The sequence below is a fragment of the Podarcis bocagei genome (assembly GCF_964188305.1).
Source record: "Podarcis bocagei genome assembly, chromosome: 10".
Lineage (NCBI taxonomy): Eukaryota > Metazoa > Chordata > Lepidosauria > Squamata > Lacertidae > Podarcis > Podarcis bocagei.
In genome coordinates this window covers 26,098,111-26,115,541 of record NC_138135.1, presented here as the reverse complement: position 1 = coordinate 26,115,541, position 17,431 = coordinate 26,098,111, and the positions used below count along the sequence as shown (strand labels likewise).

Genomic DNA, 17,431 nt, shown 5'->3' with positions numbered 1-17,431 from the left:
TGGCCCCAACATCTGCTGCTGTGTTTACAGCCTGAAGTCTTCTGTGTGGTACAACCTGTTGGGATTGCCCCAAGCCCGCTGGTGTGGTGGGGTTGACGATTAAAGCAATTGTAAGAAAGGTTTGGGGTTCTGTGGCAAGAATTTGCAATGTGAGAAGACACAGGGGGAGCTAGCAGTACTAGTACAGTGTATCTGCTCCTCAAAGCCTCTGCTGACACATCTCTTATGGAAAATAGAACTTACTTTCCCTCGGGATGAATTCCCAGTGGGGCGTATGGGCATCAGCTGGTGCAGTTCGTACAAATCTGTCCCATGTACTAATTAATTCTCCAAACACCCTTGTGTGACAAAGAGCTATTATAAGAATCCATTTTTCTTCTTCTTCTGAAGCTGGAAAACGTACTCATAAAAGTTGAGCAATGGGATGAAGTCACTGCAAACTAAGGCCCAGGCTAGAGACCAATGTTCTGGATAGCCTGCTGTCTTCAGGCACGATCAGCAAATTGTGACTAAGTTACTTGGGACCTGCCTCACTCTTTTTTGAAAGATAAGAATTCAAAAGAAAGCGTACAATTCAATATATTCGCCTTTCTATTTAATATGGCGGTGGGGATCCTTGAAAGTAAAGAATGCACCCCTCTTGTTTGAGTAGCAGCATTTTCATTAAATGCAAAAGCGGCTCCTTGCTTGTGGTTAACAGAGAAGTGGTGAAAGTGATATAATTGTGGTAAATAAGTAACTCCATTTGAACTTAACATGATTTCCAGAAAGTGCTACATCCCTGTTTTATAACCACAGTCCCAAGAAAGAGGCATTGAGGTGTTTCTGTACTTGTCTGATGGTTAGTATCAAAAGGGAGGTGATTCACACAGCAAGTTTATTCTCAATCTATGGCTGGCTTTGAAAACAGGGAAGCAGAGTGGGAAGATGTTCATGAAATACATCACAGACACGTAAGATCTGGTGGCCAGCAGAATCAAAGAAAATAATAACTTTGCTTCAGTGCAGAAATAAACGAATCACAACGGTGTCAAAACCCATACTCAAATAAGTGTGTGTGGAGGGAAAGCCACAAACTCATTCATAATTGAACTTCAGTTTTGCAGTGCTCCTTAGAGAACCACGTATGGCCCAAACAATTTCATTTTAATTGTGCAATTTCGTTGAATCGTGTATTTGATGATGGTTATGGAGAAACAGGAAGTGCAACTGACATGCTTCAAGTTACCTTTCTTTCTCTCCCTAATGGCCAAAGGGGGTCTGTCATATCCCTTCCATATCCAAATCTCAAAGGAGACACAAGTGTTTGTTATGTGGTGACAGCATATGCAGCCACCTCACTATGTGGGAAGAGTGAAGGGCTGCATTTAGGATTTTATGGAGAAGTGTAATAACAGGGACTGTGAGATAATTGCATTTCCTGTCCCTCATCTCACTACTCTGTCTACCTGCCCTCGCTTTAAAACACCTCTGCTTATATAGTTTATTTACACAGTATTGCAAACTGTTCTCCTTTCTTCTACTTTTATTTAATCTGTCTATTGATCTTTTCCATTCCTCAGCACTCCAAACCTCCCCCTCATTTCTCCTTTCCCTCCCTCCCAGTTTTCTTCTGCTACTGACTAGATTTGTGAAAAGTACACGAACATCTTACACTCGCTTAGGAAACAACTCCTGCAGAAGCTGTTGGGTGTTTGCTTTCATGGAACCAGAATCAGAACCAGGGATCTCCGCCAGTTAGCTAGTTTGAAACACATAGCAAGTACAGTACTCGGCACACATTTTCCTATCGTTTTACAGGCTGTCCTACCCGCTCAGCCTCAGCCCCCACCCTGATCGCCCTGGGAGCCAGATAATAAACTTTTCAGATAAAGCTGAACCTCAGAACTTCCTGAACATTTTGTTGCCTAAATAAAAAATTTCTTCCTGTAGCACCTTAAAGACCAACTAAGTTAGGTCTTTAAGGTGCTATAGGAAGGATTTTTTTTATTTTGACTATGGCAGACCAACACGGCTACCTAAAGCACTATTTCTGGGTTAGCGGAGTCTGTAACCTGAAGCGTATGTAACCTGAAGCGTATGTAACCTGAGGTACCACTGTATTTCAGTAGTCCCATCAGCTCTGAAAGGTACATTACTATTCTCCCTGCTGTAGGTGAGGGCTTACCCATGTGGTGCTTTCCAGATCTTGGACTGCAACTCCTGTTAAACTCTGCCAGCATGGGATGATGGCACCTGTAGTCCAGTAATTTCTTAACGGCACCACTTTGGCTATTCCAGCTGCAGGTGGAAGGATGAAGGGCAGTGACTACTTTTCTAGTGCGTTTTGGGGTGAAGTAAGATTTTGAGACCTGACTCTCACAGCTCTGAGCCACACTGAGCCACTTTATTGCAAAAGCTGTCCCTTCTGACCTTGCTGTGGTCTTTTAAGGTTTGCTTCACTTCTGTGCCCATCCTCATTACTCCTTAATCGCAAAGTGATTGAGGAATGGTTCCTAACTTTTATCCTGCAGCATTCCTATATCTGTCCAAGCTACCAAAAAAATATTTAGCAGAAAATTACCGCTACTAAAAAGCAGGCAGAGAGGGAGAGGGAAACTTTTTGAATCTTGCTTTAAAAAAAAAAAGGCAATCCCAGCGGTTTGTGACATGGGCACTAATTAGACAAAAAATGGTGCTGAAGCAGTTTGGAATTATGAAGCCCTCCATGAATTCAACTTAAATGTTCAGTGCCGTGACGAGATCCTCAGGCAACCTCAGCAGGAATTGTTTTTCTAGAGCATTCCTAATCGCTAATGCTACTGTGTATGTGTGTGTGCTGTATAACAGGGAATATGTAGAAGAGGACTGGGTTTCGTTTGCAGATATATTTATCTGGTGGGGAGAGAGGCAATTGGAATTTTTCTGTGTCTCTCTCTCTATCTCTTTAACTTTCAGGAGCAGACAGGTTTTAAAACAACAACAACAGATTCCTCCCTCAAGGTAAACTTGAAGGCATTTATTTCAAGTGGCTTCTGTGCATCATTGGGATGCTGAACAACTAGCCTCATGCTGTCCACAATATTTTTCAAGCAGCCAGTGTCATCCTCCTAGTCAGGGGTTTCTGTGAGTTACTGTGTGAGGTTTCATTGCCTGGTTAATGTGGAGCGTAGCCTCGCTCTCCTGCCACCCGTTAGGCCCAGTTTATAAATCACAAGTCAGTGGTACAAATGAAGAGGAAGCACTGCAGTGACTTTCAGGTTCCGTATTTAGCCACCAGCTGCAAATCCTTTTTCTTTTCCATTCTGTGAGGCAGTGACTATAAAGCCCTTTCTGTGCTCTTCTGAATTTTATGTGGACGACGTCAATGCAGGTGTGTAAATGCAAAGCGTGTTTGCATGATGAAAAGCAGTCCTCATACAGGAATTAGTGTCTGCACAATTAATATTTGGTCAGGGTTGGGATGAGAGAAGCCTGCAAAAGAAGCTACAAAATAAAATAAAAAACCCTTTGAAGCTAACTCACTGAAAGGGCAGACAATGTCCCCTCCTTTTCTCTGGCAGAGCTGCTGTGTCTGTAACAGCTACTTGACATGCAGAAATTCAACGGGGACGACGTTTCCTCGCAAGCTTTACCACTTGAATCATGCAGCCTATCATGGAGCTGTTTAAAAAAATGAAAACTTCGCTAGAAATGTTATCTCTTATATGCCCAGTAGATCACTGCGGTTCATAGGACAGTTTCTTCTATAAGCTCCATAAATATCAAAAGCCTGCTCCACAGTAACTTGGTGTGGAATAGCATTCCTTTTGAGACACATCAGGCACCTACTATCTGTGCAGAGTTTTGTGCTATTGCCCCTGACATTGTACCTTCATTTCATGATACTTTCAGCTTACCATCCACATGAGTAAACCTGGAAGGGGCATTTAGTGAAGTCTTGAATCATTCCTCATATTATTTATGCGTTGGAAAAATATAACCCGGTGCACTCAGGGCCTTTGTTATTGACCTTATCATCTACACACACTTTTTCATTCCCTTTGGAAAACACTATCTGCTTTGTGTCAGTCTCTTTCAAATGTTTCCGACTCAGAGATCCAATTTTCTCTCTTATTTAGTGACATTTGTCAATGTATGAACTTTAATCAAAACGAGCCCTTCTTTCGCTAACTCTAGACAAGGGCCTTAGCTAAAACACAACCTGCTAAATCAAATTGAAGGATAGTATAATATTGCAAACTACATTAAGGAAAAGGTCAGGTGCCGTTGGTGCAAGATTCCTATCTCTTTGCCCCACAAGCTTTAGAATGGTGCATGGCAGCCCTTTCCTCTCTGGGCAAGCCAACGGGCACTTTTGCGACTGGGCTGGGCCTGTGAGGTTTGCTTATGTTGGTCAACATTTGTGTTTCCATGTCTTTGGCAATGGAGGTGCTGGCTTAGTATCAGAATTACTATCAGGCGCCCCTCAGAGCAGGACCCTTACTGACGGAAGTGACAGGAGGAGCTAGCAGCAGCCCATTAGATGGTGGCTGGCTGTAGGTGTCTGATATCACAGGGGAAGGACATTTATCTTGACAACCTGCTTCCACCTTCCCCACAATCCACTCCCTGGCTTTTCTGATCACTGCTTCCCTCTGCCAGCTCCAACATTTACTGAGGTCCTAATTTTGCCTCCCTGCTCCTGCTCCCTGATCTCCTACCCCAGGCTCATGACAGATGTTTCAGGAGTTCCCAACTCCCAGCAGCCTCCAGCCATCATGACCAATTGTCAGGGATGATGAGAGCTGGAGTCTAGCAACAACTGGAGGGCTACGGGTTCCCCACTACTGATACACTGCATACGCTATATCTGATTTACATACACTGGTGAGTCGTGCTCAAAGTGGGTGGAATGGGGTGGAATCCCACATCTTTTCAAGTAGAGTTAAAACCATCCTACCTCATCCCAGGGTACTGTATGGAGGAAAGTTATGCCAGTATTGGGAAAAGCTACTTGTATCAGAACAGAGCTGTTTGTGGAGCTAGGGGAAAAATCACGATGGACTTAAGCCTTGAAGGGAGAGAAAACTGTCCACCTGCTTGCTGTCTTCTCCCAGCTTCATAATCAGCTCTGGTCTGGTTAAGCCTAGAAGATACAACTAGCCCTACAGATGTAAATAGCTTGTGTGATTATAAAGATGGTGAATGGACCACAGGGAGTTGAGCATTGCATGATTTGAAATGAAATCGCCCTACTTCCTCTGCAATATTATTATTGCTCATGTTGCAGAGACGGAGGATAAGACGCTGTGGTTTGCTTAGGGCCACTTTAAGGCTGACACAAATACAAGACTGATATATCTTAAACATGGTCTATGTTATCAAGAGGAGACCATGGGATCTTAAATGCTTTGGGGGTTCTTAAATCCTCTCTTTTTCACCTAACCCTTTTTTTACTTTAAATAAAATAAGTGAATATTAAAAGAATTGGTAACACAATCCAGAACTCCACTCCACGCCTATCTGGAAAGGAAAAGTATTTCCAGCATAGGAAATCCTCATCTCTCTGATTCATTTAGCCTCAGAATTCAAGTCCCCTTTGCTACTGATCCACACAGCAAAGCTCATGGAGGAGGATTTTCTTGAATTGCCTTTCCTTTCCATCCTTGTTCCCCACCCACTCTCCTGACTTCTGTCATATGTTGTACAGTATTCAGGCACAGCAATTAACTGCCCTGTTCCCTAAGTGCAACACAGCCTCAGATTTCCCCTCCCCTTTCTTCATAAGAAGAACTCTGCTTGATCAGGCAAGTGGTCCATCTTAGTCCAGCATCCTGGGTTCTCACAGTGGCCAACCAGATGCCTACAAGAAGCTCCAAAGCGAGACCCTTCCCCATGCCCAGCATAAACTCTGCTGCAGGCCTGTGTTTGTAGCTCTGCCAAGGAGCTCTGTCTGACCCTGCATAATAAACCTGTCCCGTTACCTGTTCTGTGGATCTAAATCCAAGAGTCAAGGTTCAGCAGATAGCATACCATCATTTGCACTCTTCCCCCACTGTGTGTGCAATCTGGATCATGACCGTAGGTGTGCTTAAAAATAAAATAAAATTGTATTGATGATGTCTGAGAAAGCCTGGAACCAAAGTGGCTGCCTGATGGGCAAAATTGTTCCTCTGTTGTGTCTGCGTAGCACCAGGAGTCCTTTATTATTTATTATTGGAGAAATACTGAGGGGTTGTCGGAACGGGGGTGGTTGGGAATGTACATCAAGCTCAGAAAGGTTAATGCCAGAAAGGGAACTATGACTCTCTTCCAGTGGGAAGAGAAATCATGATTGCAGCCTTAGCCAGATATGATGTTTGTGTCCTGGATGACAAGTTGAGTAATATTGCTGCAGTTCTCTGAGCTCACCATATGCCTCATGCTAAAATCCATTACTGCAACATCATCACCCTGTGGAAAGTCAGGGGGAAAGCGAGGGGAAACTGGTATCTGTGTCACTGGAACTTCAGAGGTCTGTCCCATCATATATATATGTGTATATATATATATATATATATATATATATATATATATATATATATACTGGATCCCATCAGCTTGCTAGGAAATTACACTAAGCAGGGTTTACTCACACTGTCCTTTGTACTGGAATACACAAAGGCTTTTGCATAGCAGGTTAAAAGCATACAGAGGGTTCTTTTTCCTCCCATTCTCCCTAAGAAGGGATTGGCCCTAGCTGCATAATCTAGGTGAGTTTGAATTTGGGAACTCTGGGATAAATCAGCACACTTAGTGGGTTGGCAGTTTACACATCAGCAACCCAGAATGCCTTTCCTTGGTCCCAGCAGTTATGAATTAACTGAAAGGTGTGTATTTGCTTAATTGAGTCTTTTATTTCTGTTACAGTTTTGAAACGGTGCAGGACATGGGGATCTAAAGGCTTGTTAGAAGGTGGCATGCATTCTCTCGATGGGCTTCCTTGGTACCAGGATCGTGTATTGTTGTGGAGGAATGGAAGTGGGCATATGGGACACAAGCACACTCTAGCTTGGAGGCTACTTCAGCTGTTCTGTGAATGCCTTGTTGTTGTTTCTGTGTTTCGCTCCTGAAGTATTTATCTAGCCTTGGTCATTGTTTCCCCCTTTCTTTTGAATGTTGGAAACAAGTCAAGGTTATGCTTGCTTTTAAAATTTCCAAGAGGCTGCCAGCTCAGCACATTGTCCTTTTTATCCCCGGGGTGGTGAGAGAAGGAAGAGATGTTACTTATTTATAAACCAGGTTAATTGCTATAAAATATTTAATTGACAGAAATCTAACATGCATGGTGACATTCTTATCTTTATTTAACAATATTTTCTCCTTCATACATCGTGAGTTGCTTCATGTAGTTCCCTTTTCCCATGCATGTTCCAGTTTCTCACCCCGCATTTAGCATTCCAGGCGTTTCTTCTATCTCTAAGCTACCAAACTACTTTTTTAAAAACAGCAACAACCCTGAGTTCAAAAAGCATTATGAAGTTGGCAAAGAGAGTTGTTAAAAGGTAAGTATAGAGTTGTGGGGAGGAATAGGATCTTATCACTGGAGGCCTTCTGTTTATTTCCTGTATGGTCTCCGGCCTAGTCCAGGAACTTCTCTTCACCATTGTCTGTTGAGTGTATGAGGAAATTCCCGCCTAGAGATACCTTTTCTCTCATATACAGGGCTATATTTGGACAGGACTGGAGATCTTTCTGCTATGGTCTCTTCATGCCAGCTGAGGCATGGAGGTTGCGTCCTCACCCACAACAGCCTGATAGTGTCCTGGTTCCCCCATCAGTCGAGCCGCAGACAGGGGTAACCAGGAGAGACAGCAAGAGGACCAGGAGGAAAGGCTCTGTTGTCATGGTGATGAGTACCCTTCCTCCGCTGCTAGGAAACTTGGATGTGTAAAAGGATGCCATTACGGGTAGGACAACAGTCAAGTCCGTTCATAAGCTAGCCAGGCAGTGGGCCAGGGGGAAATAGCAGAGGAGAAAACCTGCAGAGAAGGGAGCAAGACTTAGGGTGATTTAACCTCTTTCCCCCTAGTGACTAAAGGCATAAGGGGCAATTAGACATGGAGGCAATTTGGCTAGCTTCTCTCGCCTCATGAATTAATGAGTCCTGGGATTCTGTTTCATTGACTAAGGGGTTAACCATGGCATTACAGATTAAACCTTGGTCCCTCAGGAAACCCTTTCCACACAGATTTATCTGCTGAGAAAACCCAACAGATTTGCAGCAGATCCCTGGCGGGTGCATTCTAAAGCTACATTCATACCATACATTGAACACGCTATGAAACAACTTGAAACAGTCATGACTCCCCCCACCCAAAAAATCTGGGAATTGGAATTGGGTGCTGAGAGTTGTTAGGAGACCCCATCCCCCTCACAGAGCGACAGTTTCCAGAGTGGTTTAACAACCAATCCCATTTCACAGGGAACTCTGGAAATTGTAGCTCTGTAAGGGGGATGGGACCTCCTAACAACTCTCAGCACCAGTAACCCAACTACAACTCCCAGAATTCTTTGCGGGGAGTCAGTGTTGTTTTAAAGTGGTATCATTGCCCTTTAAATGTATTGTGTGAATGTGGCCGAAGATGCATTGTAAATTCACTCAGGGCAGCTTCCGTCAGTGCTGACCAAGATAAACTGTGAGTGTTTGGCGGTGATGGGCAAACTGTCTTTCAGGGAAGTTGTTCTGCCATTATTGATCTTTTCATTGAGAGCTCCTTAGAAGAAGAGGAGCAGGGTTCCTCAGGCCATAGTGTTCTAGAACAGAGTTGTGTAGAAGGTCAATCAGGATCACTGCCAGATCTCTGGAAAATATGAAGTAGATGAGCGGAAGTTTCTGGCTCACAATTGTCTAATAATAACAACTGCTGAAAAGATTTCCCCTACTATAAAAGGAAAGCTTGGGGCAGGGTCAGCTCAAGACATTTTGCTGCCTGAGGCAAACCAGAAAATGATTCCCCTGGGAATTGAAGTTGGTCAAGAGTGCTGAAAACTGTCGCCCAACTGCGACAGTATTCTGCACTTGGTGCCTGCTGGTGGACTTCCGGGTTCTAGCAAAATAAAAGAAAGAAAATGTATATCCCACAAGCCTGATGTCTAGTTACCATGGTTCAAGAAGTTATTCTTAAGCTGATTTGATTTTTAAAATCTAAAGTGGTAGTAAAAGACTGTGGGTGGGGTTCAACTAAGGAGGCATGCCAGTGCAACGATTACTGCTTGTGCAGCAGAGCTTTCGCCCATCTCCTTCCTCTGCATGCCCTTCCTCTCCATTTGGCTTGGGGGGGGGGGCTGGAGAATCCTTGGAGCAGAACAAGGGGAGAAATTGGGGAGGGGGGATTTCATCTGCCAAGCCAAAATATTTGCCCTGTCTGGACAGCCCCCTTAGTGAGATGTTGAATTCCTCCCTTTGCTATTGCAGATTTTACAGTAATAGGACCAGATTTCACTATACTGAAAGAGTGGTGTGTTATTTCTTTCCTTGTCCTCTTTTAAAAACTGAAAACCTGGTATTGACTAGAAAGCAGTTTAGGTAATGAGAGCCTGACCTGCTGGTGGCCCAGGAGACCCAAAACCTGAGTCTTTTGCATTGTCCCACAATATTTCCTACCCTTTCTCCCTGCTTTTAGTAAAAGACTTGGGGGGTGGCATTTTGCTTCTAGGGTATATGGGTGACTTGCCAAGTACACTGCCAGTGAATCTCCCCAGGCACTGCCATCTTAAATTGCCCAGAGGCACTCTAAACATTTATGCAAATTTGTGTTGTGGGCCTGGGCTCAGAATCCTCTTAAGTACCTAAAAATGGACCTGAAGTCATTTGCAAAGCAAAAGAACTAGTCAAGGGGAATGCAGAGTTAGTGTCAAGCTTTGTGTAAGATAGCCACATGAAGAGTGGGCAAAGGTTTTCATTTCCAGCACGTATGGCATCACCAGCTATTTTTGTCTTGAGTTGACTACCTTGCTTTGCAAATGCACCTTAATTTGGATCTGACACCCCTAGCTGACCTCATCCAGGGACTCTTATGGAGAGAAAATGGGAATTGCATGTGACCTCTGCTAGGGTTTTGAAGTCGAGACATCGGAGATAAAATATGAGCGCAGTATCGTTACTACTTCTCAGTTGCCAGAAGGCATTTCTGCATTGCAACAAATCTGCCTGACAAGGCTATTCTGAGTGCACTTTAACATTAATTTAACTTGTGTCATTTGCTTCATACGTTCTCCAAAGCTGTACCTTTGTATGATCTGTGGATGTTTGAAGGCATCACGTTGTACGGCAGGCATGGTCTGCAATGTGGTAGAAGAAGTGATGGGGCTGGGTGAAGAGAAGGGAGATTTCTCTCTCTCTCTTTTGTGCTCTGGAAATATGGGATCCCAGTGAAGTTGATTGATAGGAGCTTCAGGACTGAAAAAGCAGTTTTTCACATAATACAGTATGTACAGGTAACTTACAACTTGCGCACATTTAACATTCAGCTTTATGTGCTTGGCAATTAAAAATAATAATTAAAAGGGGGCGCGAAAGGAGGCAGGCCTTGGGGCAGGGGCCTTTGGCAATCCCACTTGCTATTACACCCACTGTGTTTTGACTATACACAAATTTGGCTTTACACTCCACCTCTGGAATGTAACCCTCTCCATGTGCTTGTCTGTACTTAAATGAATGAATTTAATTGTTCCTTAATTATTATTCTAGTTAAGTTGTAGTCTTGCAGCACATTTCTGTAAGCACTGTCAAATCATATATTGTCTCTTTTCTGAGTGACTATGATTTGTTTTTCTCCTATTTGCCAGATTTTTAGCTACAGATGCTCTCTCTGCAGTGGCACTCTGGTTAAACTTCCGATGTCTGACATTCACACGTTTTTAGCTTTTAGTTGCGTAACAGAAAATATTTATTGGTGTTGACACCTTAAATCCTGTTGACATTTTGAATCACTTTCCACCATTTTCCAAACCTATGATCTGTTATTTCATGAATTGCTTTCAGTAAACGGATCCCAGTATTTATAAAAATTATTCGGCAACCCCACTCATCATTGTAAAATATTAGCATCAATCACAGCAGGATTTCGTTTTTAAAGATTATTCAATTCCTGTGGTATCATCTACCATCTATAAAGAATTTAAATTGGGTTTCCTCTCAATTTCAGTTTGAATTTTATCAGCCTCCATGCTCCTGATTTTCACTATACCAAGCTTGGCAATTTTAAACATGCAAATAGGGAAAAGCAAAAACAGAAAGGATTGGGCTATCGCTGGGACCTCCAATGGCATCACAATACCCTTAGTACACCCACAACTCCCTGCCCCTGCCCCTTCCAGTTTTTTGTTTTTTGTTTAATTAGAAGGGATTTTTGGTTGGTTTTTATAAATTTCTTTTTTCAGTTGTTTGGGAGAGGTTTGCAAGGTTTTGGAATGCTACATTGAGTTATTGTTGTTTGTGGGGGTTGACTTTTTTTAGGGTGTAGGTTTTCTGCCTGTTGTTTTTGGGAAGGAAGTTTGCAATCACATTTTTCATCTGTGAAATGTGCATTTTGTGGTTCCCATAAAAGTTCCCTAGATTTTCAAATATGCTTTCAGGCCCATAAAAGGTCGGGGACCCCTAGTAAACGACTGTTAGTTCTGTATTGATAAAGTCTTTAATGTAGTTCCTAGGGAGGCAGGGTATTTGATCCCCCCCAGCTCTGTTCAGGTGACACAATTCCCCAAATACCACCTATTGCTTTCCCCTTCCCTTTCAGATTTCATCTACTCTGCCTTCTAGCAGAATAAACTCTTACAAACATGCTCATTGCTTCACAAAGGAAGTTGCCTCACTGTACCAGGTCAGACCAGTTGTCCGCCTAACTCACTGCTGTCTTCTTGGACGGGCAGCAGCTCTCCAGCTCCTCAGGTAGAGAGGAGTTCTCCTCATAACCTGCTGTGCCAGCCTTTTTTAACTGGAGGTGCCAGAGACGGAAACTTCTGCATGCAAAGTATCTTCTCTTCCACTGAACCGTGGCCCATTCTTATACGTGTTCCACAGCTCTGTGTTCAATCTTGTAAACTGCTTTCCGCATTGTTTATGCATGGACCAGACCAGTTTGAATTAAGCTCTAGCTTTAACGTGGTAGAAATCAGTAGGAAACAACACCTAAAGCAGGGGTCAGCAAACGTTTTCAGCATTGGTCCATTGTCCATTGTCCCTCAGACCTTGTGGGGGGGCCGGACTATATGGGGGGGACAAACAAATTCCTATGCCTCACAAATAACCCAGAGGTGCATTTTAAATAAAAGCACACATTCTGCTCATGTAAAAACACCAGGCAGGCCCCACAAATAACCCAGAGATGCATTTTAAACAAAAGAACACATTCTACTCATGTAAAAACACGCTGATTCCCGTGGGCCGGATTTAGAAGGCGATTGGGCCGGATCCGGCCCCCGGGCCTTAGTTTGCCTACCCATGACCTAAAGGATCCAGGGTGCAGTGGGGAGGAGCAAAATAAAGAAAACCACAGTATTTAATTTTTCCATGGTTTTTCTTACATGCATGTACACTGATATGTGTCTTATCAGTTATAAGGGTTGGGCATAAATGGAGGCACTCTAGCAATTAAAAAATTACAACCTGATGACCCACTTTGAATGTAGGGACTACCTAAACTTAAACGTATTTTGTTTGGGGTGATGTCAGATGATCACAAAGATTTTTCTGTGGTGTTTTGCGTAGGGATACTTGTGTATGTGAGCTCACCACCTCATGCACTCAATCAAGATTTTTCAATAGCTGAAAGAATATTTTCCTGTTTAAGGGTGACAGTCCTCAGAATAAGAGTGTAGAATGAATGTTGTGTGGCATCTGTCAGATAAATAACAATGATATGCAGATTACATTAGTTACATGCCAGTGAACTATGCAAATTCGGAGGAAGTCTAGCTTATTATGTATTTTCAGTGTGACTTTCTTTGTTCAACACATTTTCTATGTTGAGCCAACCATCAGGGGTGATTTCACTTTTCATTTAGAGAATGGCAGGACATTTTGTGTGTGTTTGTACGTGCATTCATAAAGGTCAAAATGATCCAATTTTTAGTATGTTTATAGATAACTTGTAGCAAAGCAGTGTGTTTTAAGAACAATTGTCATAGTTATATTATTATGCCTCACAAGTGAATTCTCAAAAGAGGTCATCCACCTTTTTATTTAAAAGCACAGGGCAGCCTTCCACAACCTGCTGTCCTCCAGACATTTTGGACTACAATTCCCATAAGCCCCAGCGAGCATGAGTGTGCTAGCTGGGGCTGATGGGAACTGTAGTCCAAAATGTCTGTTGGGCTCTGTGTGGTGGAGGCTGGCATACATGCACAGTATGTAGTGCTGTTGAACTTTCAAATACAGCGCCAATTTATTACTCAGGAAGCTGGCCACAAATAGAGCAGCACTCTGAAAAAATAATAATATATAGGAGTGAGACTGCCCCTCTCCCCGTTTTTCTTGAACAGTAAGAATGTACAGACTCGCCAGTAGAAGCATCTGCTAGCTTCATATCTGATATGGAACATGCTTTCTGTCAGAAATTTCTGTTGAATTGTCCCAGCAGTACCCAGGCCTAGCAATTTACCTAGTACATTTTTCTGTAACTAATATTCCTCTTTACCCATCTTTTCAAATTACTGACTGCTAGTATTGACAATTCTGCTCAGACAGCTTTGAGTGAAGTCAACCAAAACAAAGTTACATCAGTTGTATGACTCCTGAATTCTCATGTAACTGGGATGATGAGACTAGCTGCATGACCTCTGGCTTTTAATCCATGTTTTCCCTAATGGGGCAAGTGGCTGTTTTGGGGGGAAGGGAGGGATTTACGTCTAGGAAATGCCCCAAAGAAGAAAGAGTTAAACTGCAGATTTGATATATACCGTATTTTTCCGTTTATAAGACACCCCCATGTATAAGACATCCCCTATTTTTTGAGCCCCAAATTAAGAAATAAATATTTTAAACATCCCATGTATAAGACGACCCCCAATTTTAAATTTAAAAAAATTGGGGGGAAATATAGACACGGAAAAATACAGTATATATTTTAGGACCCACCTTTTTCTCTGGACTTTAATGTTTTAAATTTAATATTGTATTTTTGAATGGCTGTAACCCATCCTGGTGCCTTATAGTGAAGGGTGGGTATGGAATCAATCAATCAAACAAACAAACAAACAAACAAACAAACAAATAATAGAGAAATGATACAGTCATGATTCTCTGATGTCTCATCTAGCTTGGTCCTTGCACTTAATCAAAACATTATTCTTGTTCATTCTTCCTGTTTGTGTACAGAGACATCTTTACAGGAATCCTTAATTTAACAGTTGTTGTCCTTCTTCTGCACAGATTTACATTTTGTAGCTTTCAATTCAGGCTGCCTTATGAGAAGCATTGGCTCACACTACTAGGTAGTAGAAAAGCTTTACTTTCACCCTGTTCTCAGTTGAAAACAAATATAACATGCCATGGGGTCTTCTCAGTTGTGGCACCCACTTTCTTAAAAAACTTTTGTAAACTGCTTTGAGATTTATTTATTTTTTGCAATCAAGCAGGGTATAAATTTTTATTAAATAAATAAATAAATAATCTTAAATGACTCTCACCATTAAAAAGCTTATATATTTGTGGACTTTTGCTAAACATTGTGTTTGTTTGTTTTTTGCATTCAAAAGACTGGTCTTTTTAAAAAGGTTTTTTAAACTGAATTTTTGATGTTTTAAAACTCTGGTATGTTTTCTTGAATGCCATGAGTGTAAGAGTGACCTATAAGTATTGTTACGGCTAACTGTTTTAACGCTTTTGTTTTCTTCTTGTGTTGCGGTGCAGGTATGGCCTCACATGTGCAAGTTTTCTCCCCTCACACCCTTCAATCAAGTGCCTTCTGTAGCGTGAAGAAACTGAAAGTGGAACCAAGTTCTAACTGGGATATGACTGGGTACGGCACACATAGCAAAGTCTACAGTCAGAGCAAGAACGTGCAGTCCTCTCAAGCCGCCGCCGCCATCAACGCCTCTCTCCAGATCCCCAACCCCAGCATCCCTTACGAGCAGACCATCATCTTCCCAGCCAGCACGGGGCACATTGTGGTGACATCCGCCAACAGCACCTCCGGTGTGGTTGCAGTATCTGGGCAAGCGTTAGGTGGACCACACAACCTGATGCGTCGAAGCACTGTGAGCCTTTTGGACACCTACCAAAAATGTGGACTTAAGCGCAAGAGTGAGGAAATTGAGAACACAAGCAGCGTGCAGATTATCGAAGAGCACCCACCAATGATTCAGAACAATGCCAGTGGGGCTACGGTAGCCACCACAACCACATCCACGGCCACATCCAAAAACAGTGGCTCCAACAGTGAAGGGGATTACCAGCTGGTGCAACATGAAGTGCTTTGTTCCATGACCAACACGTACGAAGTGTTGGAATTTCTGGGCCGCGGAACCTTTGGGCAAGTGGTCAAATGCTGGAAACGTGGCACCAATGAAATTGTGGCCATCAAGATCCTTAAAAACCACCCATCTTATGCCCGGCAAGGTCAAATTGAAGTGAGCATCCTGGCCCGGTTAAGCACGGAAAGCGCAGATGATTACAACTTTGTCCGAGCCTATGAATGTTTCCAGCACAAGAACCACACCTGCCTGGTCTTTGAAATGTTGGAACAGAACCTTTATGATTTCTTAAAGCAAAACAAGTTCAGCCCATTGCCCCTTAAATACATCCGACCAATTCTGCAGCAGGTAGCCACGGCCCTAATGAAATTGAAAAGCCTGGGCTTGATTCATGCAGACCTCAAGCCAGAGAACATCATGCTGGTGGATCCATCTCGGCAGCCATACAGGGTCAAGGTCATCGACTTTGGTTCTGCGAGTCATGTGTCAAAGGCTGTGTGCTCAACTTACCTTCAGTCCAGATACTACAGGTAAGTGACCTGAGTCAAATAGAAACATCAGGATAAGTGGAGCCTGTGGCGCAATGGGTCAGTGCGTCTGGCTGTTAACCAGAAGGTTGGTGGTTTGAGTCCAGCCAGGGATGGCTGTGTGCAGGATTCCTGCATTGCAGGGGTTTGGACTAGATGGCCCTTGGGATCCCTTCGAACTCTGCAATTGTATGGCTGTGATTCTGTTCCATAAAGGCATTTGCTGTGATACTATAGAAAGCACTGAAATCAACCCGAGATCAGGAGGGAACCTATTGGCCCTTTGAGTCACCTGATACCACTGACTTGATAGATGCAATACCACTTTCTTGCCACCTGCCATGGTGCCACTATAGCATGTCAGAGCTGGCCATTAGCTCTATTGTCTAGCATGCTCTCCTATGATAATGCAGATAATAAGAAGGTTGGATCCCACTGCAAGTCCCCTTCCTGTTGCCTTATGCCAAGATGTTTCTTGTCATGTGATATTTCGCAGGCTCCTACCGCGATAATATTTTGCATGTCAAGGGCTTTCTGTTATTTTTGCTGCAGTAGACTTTACATGGTTATGCTATTGGAGGTAATCAGCGACATAATTCTTTATTGACGTGATTCCTTATGCTGATGGATTTGATCAAAATACGCTGTGCGAGTTACCAGTGTGGCTCCTATGTTAAATGCAACAGATGTTTTGCCTATAAAAATGCAGGTAACATTTGGCACTTATGAAAGACTCTTTTAGAGGATGCACAGAGGATCAGCAGCGCTGCTTCTCCTTGTCTCTTAAAATGCAGATTTCAGACACTAGAGGGAGGAACCTAATCAGGGCTGGAGAAGAGTTAATTTCCAGAATGTGGAAGTTTGACAGTGTAGCATTGCAGCAGCTGATTTTTATCTGTATGTCCTTTTGTTCTGAGAAGGAGAAAACAACAACGCTGCTTTCTTTTCTTAGAAAAGGTTTATTAAATAAAACATTCAACAGTCCTATCCTTTAGGGCAGACATGTTTTTGCTGCAAATACACAAAAGCTTTAAGGCTTTTAATTTGCTGGCTGGCTGGGATGGGATGGGGGGAGAGAGGGAATCCACGATAATTGGAGCATTTTGCTACTGCATTACCTGTGATGCTCCAGAGCCAGCCCAGGTATCCATATAGACCTGGGATGGGCATCCATAGGCAACAGAAATGAAAAGGGTGGAAGTGTTTGGTTTTCTGAGAGGAAGGGAGTGTTTTGTAATATGTCTGGGAAATGCATAATGGTTACTGTGTTTTGGATTTTGAAATGATGTGTGAAGGCAGCCAGTTTTCAGATCATCAGACTCAGTTTAACTAATCCTTCTCCCTTTATGGGGAAGAAGAAAAGGAGCTGGGGTGAGTTGCCACAGTAGGGGGTTTCTGACAAAGTCATGAGGAAAATTAATATTGCTGCCTCTGAGGGTGGCAGTGGAGGGGAGCGTAAGGGGGTTCTGGTGAAACAACGCTCCATT

At 43.0% G+C, this 17,431-nt stretch overlaps 1 protein-coding gene across 4 annotated transcripts in view; it reads left to right on the top strand.

Moving 5' to 3' along the window:
* Positions 1-17,431, top strand: part of HIPK2 (homeodomain interacting protein kinase 2) — a 178,489-nt gene that overhangs the window by 40,865 nt on the left and 120,193 nt on the right. For all 4 annotated transcript variants that reach the window (XM_081212221.1, XM_081212222.1, XM_081212223.1 and 1 more), the window contains exon 2: positions 14,855-15,947. In XM_081212221.1, coding sequence (XP_081068347.1) covers positions 14,855-15,947 — 1,093 coding nt within the window. The remainder of the gene's footprint in view (positions 1-14,854; positions 15,948-17,431) is intronic.